This window comes from Melopsittacus undulatus, chromosome 8 (assembly GCF_012275295.1).
Source record: "Melopsittacus undulatus isolate bMelUnd1 chromosome 8, bMelUnd1.mat.Z, whole genome shotgun sequence".
Taxonomy (NCBI): domain Eukaryota; kingdom Metazoa; phylum Chordata; class Aves; order Psittaciformes; family Psittaculidae; genus Melopsittacus; species Melopsittacus undulatus.
In genome coordinates this window covers 2,689,077-2,701,799 of record NC_047534.1, presented here as the reverse complement: position 1 = coordinate 2,701,799, position 12,723 = coordinate 2,689,077, and the positions used below count along the sequence as shown (strand labels likewise).

Below are 12,723 nucleotides of genomic sequence, written 5' to 3'. Positions count from 1 at the left end.
TCACTGTGGGAGTGAGTGGGACAGGGGAACGCAACCCAAGTGCAACCCAAGTTCTCCTCCTCGTACTCCATAGGTTTTAAGCACAATACTGATGGGATAGCTGCACAGAAAAAGGCTCTTCTCTTTCATGCAGACCTTAATATGAATGTGTGTTGCTGTGGTCTGCTTTGAGCATCCCTCTGTGCTTCAGCCTCCTGCCCTCCATGTGCTACCTATCACCCTCAGTGCTGACCCCAGGGAGCTCATCCATGTCCAGGAGCAGCATCAGGGGCCATGGGGATACACTCATGTTATCCTGTGCCAGAAGAGGATGCAGGAATCTTGTGATCTGCTTTCTTTGATGTACAGAGGAAGCTCCCCCAGAGAGGAAGGAGGAGGCCTGGCTTCCCAAGGGAGGGCAGTATGGAAACCAGGATCTCCCTTCAGCTCTGTCCTTCCCTGTGCAGCCATGCTGCAGCTGGTGAGCTAAACCCACATTCCCTACCCCTCTGCAGCTCAATCCTGAACAACTGTAGGGAGTTTCTCCCAAGAAAGCTTCTATATTGCTCTGATGAGTGAAAAGAGCAAGATTTGGGTGGGTGCTTTCACAGTAATAGTTTAAGTGCTTTGAGTAGGAAGGAATAATAAGGCACAGTTAAGGTGTCACTGCATCCCATTTATGAATTAAATAAATTTTAATAAGAAACTTATTAGCTAGATAAAAATAACTCCCATTAGCTAGCAGCATCCCAGAGGCATGGCTGAGGCTTGGGGAAGAACTTGGGTTTCATATTCAGCAGCTGTTTGAAATGAAGGCTCTTGCTGAGCACTGCAGCTGAGCTTCCCTTCCAGGGCAAGCAGCCCATCCAGCTCCTCTGAACCTGGCTCTTCTTCCCTGTGGGGACAACCAAGGTAAGGGGTGCAGTGCTGGGACAACAAGGGGGAATGTTCTTCAGGGAACATCAACTTAGAGGGGACTTAAAGACATTTCCACACTGTGGAAAGGCAGGGACTGAGAGCTATGTGGCCCTGGTGCCTCTCCTAGTGACAATCCAGCTTTTCCTTGTACAGGGAGGCTGGATACAGCTGCCAGTATAGCAGGCGCTGTGGGTGGATTCAATCCAGTGTTGGTTTCTCTGCAGAGGCAGTTTCCAGCCTATCCCAAGCTGCTCAGGAGGAGAGCAGCTCAAACCAAAGGCTGACTCCAGTAGTGGAGCCACCTTTCTGAGCTCAGGCACATAATGCATGTGCAGGAGCAGCCTGCAGCCAGAACACACTCAACAGGCTTGGTTCCAGGCTCCAGTTCCTTCCACAGCAGCTGCTCCTGTGTCACTTCCTCACCACCTTGGACCTTTCAGGCTCTCATGGGATGTTCAACCAGGCTCAGTGGTTCTGAGGGCAGGTTTTCCTAGTGTGGCCAGGCTGGTGGCAAATGCTGCAGGTCCGTGGTTTCTTGGCAGTGGCTCCTGACAAGAAGGTGCCTGGTCTCTTGGCTTTGCTTCCCAACCCTCTTGAGAACCCACTGCTGCCAAAATGGTTCCCAGAGACATCTCCAGAAGGCCCTAGAAACAACGTGCATGTAAGTACCTTTGGAAGCAGGTGAGAAACAGGAGGTAAGTTCAAAAGGGCAGATCAAGGATTTCACTATCTCAGCCACTTGGATTATACCTGAAACTACACTTATTTCAGCTCTGAACAGTTAAATGTTACCCATTTGTCTTGCAGCATTAGAGGAATGTGGGAACAAAGCAGGGAAACTGCTCTGCTTGGTTGCATGCTTTGGCCTACAGCTGAAGCTGAAACAACAGAACATCCCAGAGGAAAACTTGGGGTTTAGTTTCAAAAGCTTTATCCCATCCCTTTAGGCCCAAATGCCTGAGAAGGAGGAGGAAGATTTCTCTCAGACAACATCTCCACCCATCTCTCTGCTTACTGTCCCTTTGTGTGAGTGTTCTTTCTTTTGCAGCCTTACTTTGTGATTATCTTTAATGGGTATTTGCTTTCAGCATCTCTCCACAGCAGCCACACTCAGTTTGTCAGCTCTGATCAAAGCTTCAGAACGACTTGGCCTTTCTCTGCATTCCTAAAGTAGGGCAGAGGGAGCAGCACCGTTTCCCTGCCACGACAGAATGGGGTTTCCCACCTCCAAAAGTGGTGCTGTTGCTCCAACTCTGCAGCAAGTTGGTACCAGCTCTCACAAAGCTGAGCTCCAGAATTTGGGAGGACAGATTCCCAGTGTTGGAAAGAGGGATGGGCTTTTATCCAACAGGTCATGGACAGATAGATGCTAAAGAGAACTGCATGCAGAAGGAAAGCATCCTGCTTGGAGCTCAGCAGATGTATGGCTGGAAAAGGTAAGCCAGACTTGGTTGTTATGAGCAACATCTGCAGTGCTAGAATGTTGCTGCCAGATGGTTTAAAGACAAACCTGAAGTCTGTTAAATGTGTGAGTTGCTACAAGAGCCGTGGTAGCATGAGAAATGTGTTAAGTTTAGCATCAGGAACAGCCTCCACCCCGTGTTCCACCTCAAGCCTTACCTGGAGCTGTGTTCTCATCTGCCCACTGGAAGAAGCCACACTGCTGCTCCCGGGGTTTGGAGCACGTGTGGAACTGCCTCCCTTTGTTGGGCCCATCCTTTTGGACAGTGCGTGTGACAGCTGGTTGGTCACAATTGCACACTGTGCTGCCTCCTGAATCATAGTTACTGCTTCCAAAGAGCTCTGGGCCTCTCCCTCCTCCTCCTCCTGGGCGCTGAAATCCTGCTGGGCCCCTTCCTGCAGAGGGCTGGGGCAATGCAGAGCCCCATGGAACCGTGTTGTTTCTGTCCTCTGGCTGCTGATTAGCCCAGAGAAAGAAGCTGCAGGTGCTGGTGCTGCACTTGTAGAACTGCCTGCCTTGGTTGGGCCCCTCTTTGCGCACAGTGAGCAGCAGGGCTTCATTCCCACAGTTGCACACCACTGCGTTGTTCCCATCGTTTGGAGCAGCTGAAAGAGCAGGTCTGGGTGTTCTCGTTGAGTTCACAGGGAACAGATGTCTTGGAGCCAGGTTTGTGGTCCCCCTCATGTGCCTGTTTTCACCACTAGCTCTGTTAAAGGAGTTGTTGACCTGAGAGTGGTTGGTTTCCTGGCTGGCTGATGATGCAGGTTGGGATGATCTGTGTAAGTACTTGAGGTCCAAGAGCTCTTTGAGCATGTCATCACAGCCTCCAATGCAACCAACAAACTCCAGGGGCATCACGGGTGGAACACTGCCTCTTTTGAATTTAAACTTCAGTCTAAAAGGGAAGGAAGAACAGAAGTCTCTCAGTTCACACAGTTTCTCATCATAGAATAGTTAGGGTTGGAAAGGACCTTAAGCTCATCAAGTTCCAGCCGCCTGCCATGGGCAGGGACACCTCACACTAAACCATGTCATCAACAAGCCTCAATTTGGACTTCAGTTTTTTCATTGTGGGGTTTCTTCTGAATTCTTCTATATTATATAGCAGAATATATAGCATATATATTATATACATACACATATATATGTATATACATATATATGTATATTTAGAGAATATATATTACAGAGGGGTTTCCCCAGCCCCTCTTCTTTCTATCCCCAAGCCAAAGCTGCTCCAGCTTTCCAAGACTGCAATGGAAGATGATTACTCAGCCCATGAAGCCTCTGGCCCTGATGGCTAACACGAAGTGTCCAAGGGGCTACATTTCCCAAGGGATAACTGGTCTGACCTACCTGTGAACTGGATGTGGTTTACACACAGCACAGATGCTCTCATCCCTGGTCACGTCCAGCACGAAATCAGGAAACCAGACTGCAGTTTTACAAGCTGGATAGCCCATGCAGCTGAGATAGAACCTGCCGTGGGACAAAAGCAGTGCATGAGGAAGAGGCAATGTGAGGGCACACAGAGAGCTGCTCTCCTGCCTTCTCGCCATCAGAAACTGTCAAAGCAACTATTTTAAAGGGAAAATAGGTATTTGAGAGGTTCAGCTGAATCCACACAGATTATACAGCTGGTGGAGTGAACCAGATGCAGCCCAAGTTTTCATGCTTGTTATAGAGGGGAGGCAAATGAACACCACCTAGAAACAACACATGAACACCACCAGAAACCAACCCAGAAAGCCACTTCCCACAAGAGGGAAGATCACCAACCCGCCATTCTTCTTGGTCTTCAGCACCATGTCGTTGTTGCACTGTGGACACTTCCGAACAGGAAGAGGTGTTGCTGGATAGACCTCCTCCTGCTCTGCACTTCCTCTGGCTTCTCCAAAGTACTGAGCCAGGGCCTGGTCCAACCTATAAAGAAACCAGCAGAGCATCCTATGGGTCTCCCCTGCAAAGAGCAATCAGGCACTGAAGTGAATTCACGCCTGCTGCCCTCCTCACAGTCCCTCCTGGCTTCTGGAACAGGCTAGGTGTGGGTACAATGTGAAAGAGGTCAGTGCCTGTTGCTATCTCCTTCCCCCAGCTCTGAATTTAAATTTAAGGGTTTAAACCAAGGTGAGCATGCAGTTGGCATCAGCTCACGACAGTGTGCCAGGCTGTGAGTCACGCATGCAAATGCCTACACACACTAGGCAGAGCTCCAGGGAAGCTGTGACAGGATCCCACTCCAGGCTGAGCCCTGGATGAGAAGCCAGCAGCTCCCAAAAGAGCAACCAGAAGAGGGTAAAGACTCACTTGTTGGCTCTGGCCACAGCTTCGATGAAGACTTGCTTGTACTTTTGGACCTGCTGCTGCAACACCACAGATTTGTCTTTCTTTCCCTCACAGATGAGTTTCAGATCAGCCTCCAGCTCAGCTCGAAGGTCAGGCTTGGACATCTCATAGCCCATGGAATCGTAGCCTGAGGAACATACCGCATGGTAAGCGAAAAGAAGGAGCCTGTAAGGAACCTGCCATGTTCCTAATGGATACTGCCCTTACCTTCCACCAGCCCCATGCCCAGGTGGCCTGGGAGGAACCGCTGATCGTCTGTGAGGCCCACGTACATCCGTGACTTTATCGTCTCGATGTGCTCGGCGTGAGTGGCGTCAGTCCCTGCAAGCAGCAGACAGGATGTCAGCCAAATCAGGTGCCAAGAAGTGGGATTCCCCTGTGCCTAGTGCAGAGGGCAAGGTGCTAAAGGGACAAGGAGACAAGTTATAGTTGGGAGCAGCACTGCCCCTGAGTCCCACTGGCACTGAGGCCAACAAGGTGCTGGCAGGCCCAGCCTGCAGCCTGAACCACACATCTGCCCAGGCACTTGAGGCTCTCTGCAGCCTCCTTAGGAGATCTGGACTTTGCCCACAGGTCTCAACTATCCCTTTGTTCTGTACATTTAAGTGATTTCTTATCTGAAGGGACCTATTCTGATGGTGGGACAAAACTGCTGTTAGAGATGTTGAGAAGAAGCTTATGAACAGAACTCCCCCAAGAATTGAGAGACCACGCTACCAATACTGACCAATGCCATGTTTCTCCATGAGAGCAATGAGATCCGCTTCTGTGAGGAGCAATGGAGGGCTGGTTTCCCCATCCACCATCTCCACTGTAGTGGGCTGAAAGCGAGACCCTTTCTGATACACTGGGATAACCTGAAAGGAAGGAGAATCTCTTTGAAACTGCCCTGTGGTCCAGCAAACATCAGTGTGACAAAACATCACACTAACAGTGCTGTAATAGAGCAGCACTGTGGTCGAGAGGAGATCCAGCCTCAGGATCAGAGAGCAATGTACTGCCAGAGAGACCATAGAACAGCAATTGGAGCTCCTCTTGGTGAGTAAAGTCGATCCCACAGCCCTGTATGGTCTTTGCTGTGGTGTCAGAAGGAAAAGAATCTACCCAAAGCTGGCACAATAAAGCAGCAGAGATGTCTCTGAGTGAAACAGCCAGTGGGCCAGGTAACTGTCAAAGGGTGCTCTGTAGAGGGGCATGAAGTTGGCACTGAAATGCTATTTTAAGCTTCAGGTACTTCAGCTTCTCTCATCTATGTTATTCAAGGGCATTACCTTATCACTCCACTTGTCATAAGGATAGACTTCCAGGTAATTTCGGGCCAGGATCATCAGTCCTTGAGCAACGAATCGCTCATGGGCAATGTCAATCTCCACAGTGGTTTCCTGGCCCTTGGCATCTTGAGAGCAGCAAGCCAAGAAATGGCGCACAATGAACTCGTACAGCCTCTGCTCGTTGCCCTAAGATCAAACAGTAAGGAAGGGTCAGTGCCCTCCTGTGTTGATGAGGTGTCAAGTGAGATCTCAGGTGAGGTTACTGTGCTAATAACCATCTCATCAAGACTTCATTTATCAACCTCTGCCTTTGTTAACTCACCTGCAGGTTAGCAGTGTATTTGGTGGGGTGAATGGGAGGGTGAGCCTGATCTGATTTGTTTCCACTCCGAGGGGTTGGCCCACCCTGATCCAAAATCCTCTGTGCAAATGCTCCCCAGTTTGGGTCCTGTGTTTGCTGTCGTACTAAGGCAGAGAGGTCCAGCTCCTTGGGGAAAATGTTGGTCTCGGTTCGGGGGTAGCTAATGAACCTTAAGAAGTAAAAGCATCACTTTAAGAGGTGCTCCAAGATGGTTTTGGCCTAAAGGCCTTTTACTTTTGAAAGACTTGAGTTTACCAAGCCAAGTCTTGCTTCCTTACCCTTGAGTATAGAGTTTTTCTGATATCCTCATGGTTTCCTTTGCATTTATCCTTAGTTTGCGGGAAGCCAACTTCTCAAGTTCCTGGAGCCAGAACAAAACAGAGGCATTGGTGCATAATTCAGAGTGGTGAGTAAAGTATCTGTTCAGAGCTTCCTTCAGGTTAAGTCCATTCAGCACAGTTCAAACGTACCACGGTGTCCAGGGGTAGGGGCCTCCATCTGCTCTTGGGCTTGCTCCCAACCTCGACAACAGTTGCTACTGGATCCTAAACACAAAGTAAACCTCCTTTAAGAGTTTACTCAAGCTGTCTTCAGCAAGACCAATGTAAGAAGTGTGGCTGATATTGGATTGTACAACTATTGATAAGCTTTCCTACCTCCATACACATCTGGTAAAGGACCAGGCATGCTGTGTGATTGAAGAGCCGGTTCCTCTTCCAGTTGAAGACCACACTGCCATCTTCATGATCATGTGTCACTGTGTTGAACAACAGATCTGAGTGTTATAGTAGTAATACAATGGAAATACAGCAAGGGAAATAGAGGCACTATTAGGAAACCTTTCAGTGCTGCTTAGTGAGCATAGCAAAGAGGAAACCACCTCTGCATCACTGTTTGGTTGTTTCCCTGATGCTCTTCCTTTCTATACACATCCAATCCTCTAAGACAGAACCCAGGCCTCCTTTTCCCCAGGCGTACCTTTTATTTTATAGAAGGCTTCAGGAACGAAGGCCTGGATGGCTTTAAAGCGTTCAACTACAAAGCCCAGTGTTGGGAACTGGCAGCTACCATAGCTGATCAGCTGATCTGCTAAGATATCTGGGAAGATCTTCCGCAGCCTCAGTGTCTGGAATCTGGTGAAGGCAGCACCTGTGAAAAGAAAGTGGACCCCGCAAGTGAATACAACACTTCAGATGGTTCTTTTTAATACTCTGAGCATTAATTTTACTCCAATAATCAGTTGCAGAAGCCTGTCAGTGCTGCATGAGTTATACACCTAGCTTATCCTTCAAAGAGCATGGTTCCAGTAAAACATGAGATGTGTGATTGTATCTGATCTAATAATCAGATTTATAACACTGCAGAAGGCATTTGTCTTGTGTTGAGGATACAGTAACAGATGATTTCTAAACACCCCTTGCCAGGCTTTAACAATGTGCATTCAATGTGGTTAGAGGAGAACTGAGGAAGAGCCTGATGGATGGATGGATCTTGTTTGTAAAGCAGTCTAAGGGAGCGCATTTAGACTACACAATGCTAACAAAGCTGTCCCCTGCCCACCTACCACAGTTGGTCACCTCCTGTTAGCAGAGGTGTATGGGAGGGCCTGGCAGCCTGCTCTCATCTCCAGGGCATGTTTACGTACCTATCCTGAGGTCCAGCTCCTGCCTGACATCGACGGCATCACTTGTTTTTTGGTCAGGTTGGGTGAGGTTCTCGCAGGCTGTTCTGACAGCATGGAGCGTGATCTCTGAGAAACGGGCTCGGAACACACACAGGTTTGGCTTTACTGTCACAGGAACACAGGGAGAAACCCAAAGAAATCAAAGAGTGGCTCAAACACCAATGGAAAGGAGCAATGAATAAACAGCCATCTTCAAATGAGTGTGCTGTCAACCCATTCTACAGCTGAACATGCTTCTGGACTATCAGAGCCACATATTTAACAGTCAACATTTAACCTGGACGCAGGAAGATTGAGAACGTTCCAAGATCTCTCAGCAGCAATACCTGTCACATCAGCACTTTAATGGAACTCGGATGAAGAAGCTGCTCTACGCACCAGCTTTGCAAACGTGAATGATCTCAAAGCCAATGTTCTCTCCTTCTCGGTCACAGTCAGTCCAGATCACCAGAGCTTGGCACTGCTGGATTTCTCGTTCAAGAGTTCTCTGAGATGAGGAAATACCACACACTGAGCTATACCAGGCCACTTGCTTTGTCATTTAGCTTTAGAATTAAACCAAACATGAAATATGTGTATCCATAGAGATGTTGAAATAAGGTTTTGTAATTGTGGGTCTCATGAGACCAGGCAGCTTTCAGAAGAGCTGAGTCATTTAGTTACATCTGACTGTTATAAAGCATGGTTTGGCTCGGATTGTGCCACCATTGTGCTGAAAATGGTATTTTTTTGGCCAAATTCAGATGCAGTTGCCAATTCCGCCTTGTTGGAAAAAGTATTTCTACTTTTAGCAAAGCAGCTGTCCTTTACTGCTCTAATGTTTCTATTCATTAGGGACTGTAGTGACAGGACAAGGGGTAACAGGTTCAAATTGAAACAGGGGAAGTTTAGACTGGATCTAAGGAAGTGCTTTACTGTGAGGGTGCTGAGGCACTGGAATGGGTTGCCCAAAGAAGTGGTAAATACCCCAATCCCTGCCTACGTTCAAGGGCAGGCTGGACAGAGCCTTGGGTGCCACGGTTTAGTGTGAGGTGTCCCTGCCCATGGCAGGGGGTTGAAACTGGATGATCTTAAGGTCCTTTCCAACCCAAACCATTCTATGATTCTATAATGTACATGAGCAAGAGACTTTTGATGTCACAAACAGCACGTGTGTGTGTATATATATATATAGTGCTATGATACACAGAAGGAATTTGTTAAACTGCAGAAATGTGGATGTTAAGGACAAAGGTACAACTGTTCTCCTGTCTGAGGCAATGTTTGCAGAACCTCTGACCTCAAAAAGTTTCAGGGGAAACTCTTAAAAACAACATACCTTGATATCTATGTAGTTTTCAGGGCAATACTTCTCAATTTCAGCATCAAAAAGAGCTAGAGGGTTGCAGCTATGCCTGGGAAAGAGAAGATAAAGAGTGTGCATAGCAAAAACTGAAACATCTGCTGTGAGACACTAACTGCTGCTGTCTTGTGAGGAAATGCTGTTCAAGTACTGGAATTAATGTGTTTTGTTATGGGCCTCATCTTAGCATTTATGTGAACTCTGTGTTGTCTGAGTTACACTTAAAAAGCAATGGAAACAAAGAGCAACAAGGGAAAACAGCCAATCTGGAGGGCTGCCCTAAACAAGCAGCTTCTCTCATTTCAAGTGCAGAGAACAAAGGGGGAGGAAACCAGAGAAAGTGCATCACCTCCTGGGGACAATGTCTGCTTGAACAAAGAACACAAAAGCATCGATCAGGTTTCAGAATCAGTTTAATTCTTTGGGTCTGCCTTAATGCATTTTAACAGGATGAAGACTTCAGGGGGATTTAGCAGTCCGAAGACTGTAATTGGAAGGAATATTATATTCTATATCGACTTTGGTACTCATCACCCTGCTCTGCAGCTGTGTCAGAGTCCCTCCTGCTCTGCTTAGCTGCGGGTTGAAAGCAGAAGATGCCAGCCCTCTCCTGTGAGGGGTACCATGTACTCACCATTTGCGAAAGGGCATCTTGAAGTCATGAGCCAGTAAATGTCCTGACACAGATGTCATCACCATAGTAACGGTCTGCAAGAGACAGAGCAAGGTAATCAGTGCCCATCCTTTGCTAAAAGCCACCCCCAGGCCCAAGATCTTCCTTCAGTTCTCAGTTTACGCAGTCAGTGACACCTCCCTCCTGCTAATACAAAGCTCTTCTCTCTACTGACAGCCAAATCTATGGCCTTTTCCTCAATTCCTTTAGGAAGCTCCCAGTTTTCAACAGCAACATCTTTTTGACTGATATTAAACCAAACTGAAAGATGTAAAGCAATGAAACAGGTCAGTGCTTGAGCCAAGAAAGTAACATCTGACTCTTCCTCATCTTTAGACAATATGTCCCCATCACTGGGTATGTGTGCTGTAACTTCTAGCAAATGGCTTTTAATTGCTATTTTGCACTTGTAGGAGCAGAATGAAGGGAAACACTACCTGGCCAAACATCTGGTAGTCGTATTCATAGATCTTGTTGAACTTGGAGAACCCTTCTCGCTGGAAGGAAAAGGAAAAGGTCCTGAGTTTCTGGCTGCTGCAGGAAACCAAACTCATTCTGCTTCACTTTATACATGTGTTTATACACAGCAGCTCACAGAGGAGTGTGGAGCAAGTGAAAACCAGGTCCTGTACCTGATAAAAATTACCTATACCATTTACAGAGACATATAAATGGTGCTTTTAAACATTAAGAGCATTTTAAACCATACGTAAGAGGATAGTAAACCATGCCTAAGGGGGTGCCAGGGTTATCTCCCCATGGAGAGTGTCAACAGTGAAGAAGAGACTTATTTAATGGGGCTGGTCAGTTATACTCCTGACAAACAACTGTCCTGCTCTGGGTCCCCAAGATTATGTTCTGCCTGAGGCTCATGCAAGTTTCTAGATTGCATATTTGCTGCTTTTTCTATAGAAGCAGAATGCCATCCTCCTTGATTTGGGAGTGTCAGCACTCAGGTGCTCAGTAACACCTTTGATTCAAACTAATTCTAGTCTAGAAGCACCTTCGAGCTCTCAGCTTGAAAATGGCAAGTGAGTATGCACACTGCCAGTCACAAAGCAAAGCAGCAGAGAGATCTCTGAACTCCTCCAACCCACAGACCATCTTTGCTTTACTGTGTGCACTCCAGTGAACCCCTCACACTTGCTGATGCTGCAGAAATGGTGCTTTTTGACTGGGAAACACAAGCCAGATGGTTTCAGTTCCTGAAGCCTTTCACATACACTGCAACTGGAGGAAGAGCATGGGGAGCCCTCACTGTGGAGTTCAGAGCTTGGAGAAGGCTGTCCAGACAGAGGAAGCACATCTGGGGAGCCAAATGCCAACAGGAAAAGGGATCCAAGGCTCCCAAATAGAATCGTAGAATAGTTAGGGTTGGAAAGGACCTTAAGAAATACATTTGGGCAAGGTTATTCTTGTACTCTTGCGTGGTCAGGAGCAGCCAGAACAAAAAAGCAGTGCAAGATGTTGCATGTACTGATGGAAGCTGCTCTGCTGAGCACACCGGGGCTACAGCACAAGACACCGACTGTGCCACCGATGCTCTGCAGCCAGCAATGGCAGCCCCATGTGCGAGGCCTGAGCCGTGGCCCATCCCTACCCTCCGCATCCTGCTGTTGGAGAGCAGCTCCGCGATCCCCCGGGCAGCATCGTTCTTCTCGGCCACGCACAGCACCTTCCGGATCCTCTGCAGCGCCGCGTCCTCCGCAGCCCGGGACAAGAGGCGCCAGGGCTGGGGCAGCATCCTGAGCCCTCCGCCGGCCAGCAGCCGGGCCGGGCCGCTCATCACCGGGCACAGCGGCAGCTCCGCAGGGCTGCGGGCATCCTGCAGGCCCTGCCGGGGGTCAGAGCGAGCGCTGAGCCGCCATTCACGGGCCTGGTCCACCTTTGAGGGGCCAAAGGCACCCTCATTGCTGCGGGAGCCTCCCCCCGCTGTCAGAAGCGGCTCCCGGCACCCCGTACCCCGCCGGTCAGTGCAGCCCCACACACCTCGAGGCCTCCCCTCAGCACCCTCATTGCCGGAGGCGGCTTCTTCCCATTACCGGGTCCTCATACCCACCCCCAGGCACCCCTCAGGCCTCGGCTGCCCCATACCCACCCCCGGGCCCCCCTCAGGCCTCAGCTGCCCCATACCCACCCCCGGTGCACCCCTCAGGCCTCGGCTGCCCCATACCCACCCCCGGGCCCCCTTCAGGCCTCGGCTGCCCCATACCCACCCCCGGGCCCCCCTCAGGCCTCGGCTGCCCCATACCCACCCCCGGTGCACCCCTCACCCCTCCGGTCTCCCCTCACCGGAGCCTCCCCCTCCGGTTCTCCCCACGCTCTCTCCTCACGCACTGCCCGCACCTCAGCTCTGTCGTAAAATGGCGGGACGAGTCGCGCTTTCCCTGCTCTGCCGTAAAGCGCTGCAGGACTACAACTCCCATGATGCTCCTCGCCGCTCGGTCGCCGTTCCGCTCCGGTTTAACCGTTCCCGTCGCCCTTCCGCCCCCGTTTGCGGTCCCCTCCGGTTGAAGGAACGCGAACGGACGGCGGAGGCTTAAAAACAACGGTAAAGAGCGACGGGGAAGGCGGCGGTGTCTCCTTCCCTTCCGGTTGTTGGGGTGAGAGGTGGCGGCGTCATGTGATCCCAAGATGGCTGCGGGGCTGCGGTGTCCGTGAGGGCCGTTGGGGCCCGGCCACGGCCG

The 12,723-nt window shown here is 49.6% G+C and overlaps 1 protein-coding gene across 1 annotated transcript; it reads right to left on the bottom strand.

Moving 5' to 3' along the window:
- Positions 1–660: 660 nt before the first annotated feature.
- On the bottom strand, positions 661–12,383 carry TOP3A (DNA topoisomerase III alpha). Its single transcript, XM_005145043.3, has 20 exons — positions 12,329–12,383; positions 11,637–11,870; positions 10,474–10,533; positions 9,998–10,071; positions 9,340–9,415; positions 8,400–8,508; positions 7,983–8,126; positions 7,316–7,486; positions 6,994–7,094; positions 6,808–6,882; positions 6,616–6,698; positions 6,299–6,506; positions 5,977–6,162; positions 5,433–5,562; positions 4,913–5,026; positions 4,667–4,832; positions 4,139–4,282; positions 3,716–3,838; positions 2,518–3,254; positions 661–1,541 (listed from the first exon to the last, which is right to left on the bottom strand). Exons 2-20 carry the CDS (start codon positions 11,820–11,822, stop codon positions 1,363–1,365), a joined length of 3,066 nt encoding a protein of 1,021 aa, XP_005145100.2. The 5' UTR covers positions 11,823–11,870; positions 12,329–12,383; the 3' UTR covers positions 661–1,362.
- Positions 12,384–12,723: the final 340 nt, after the last annotated feature.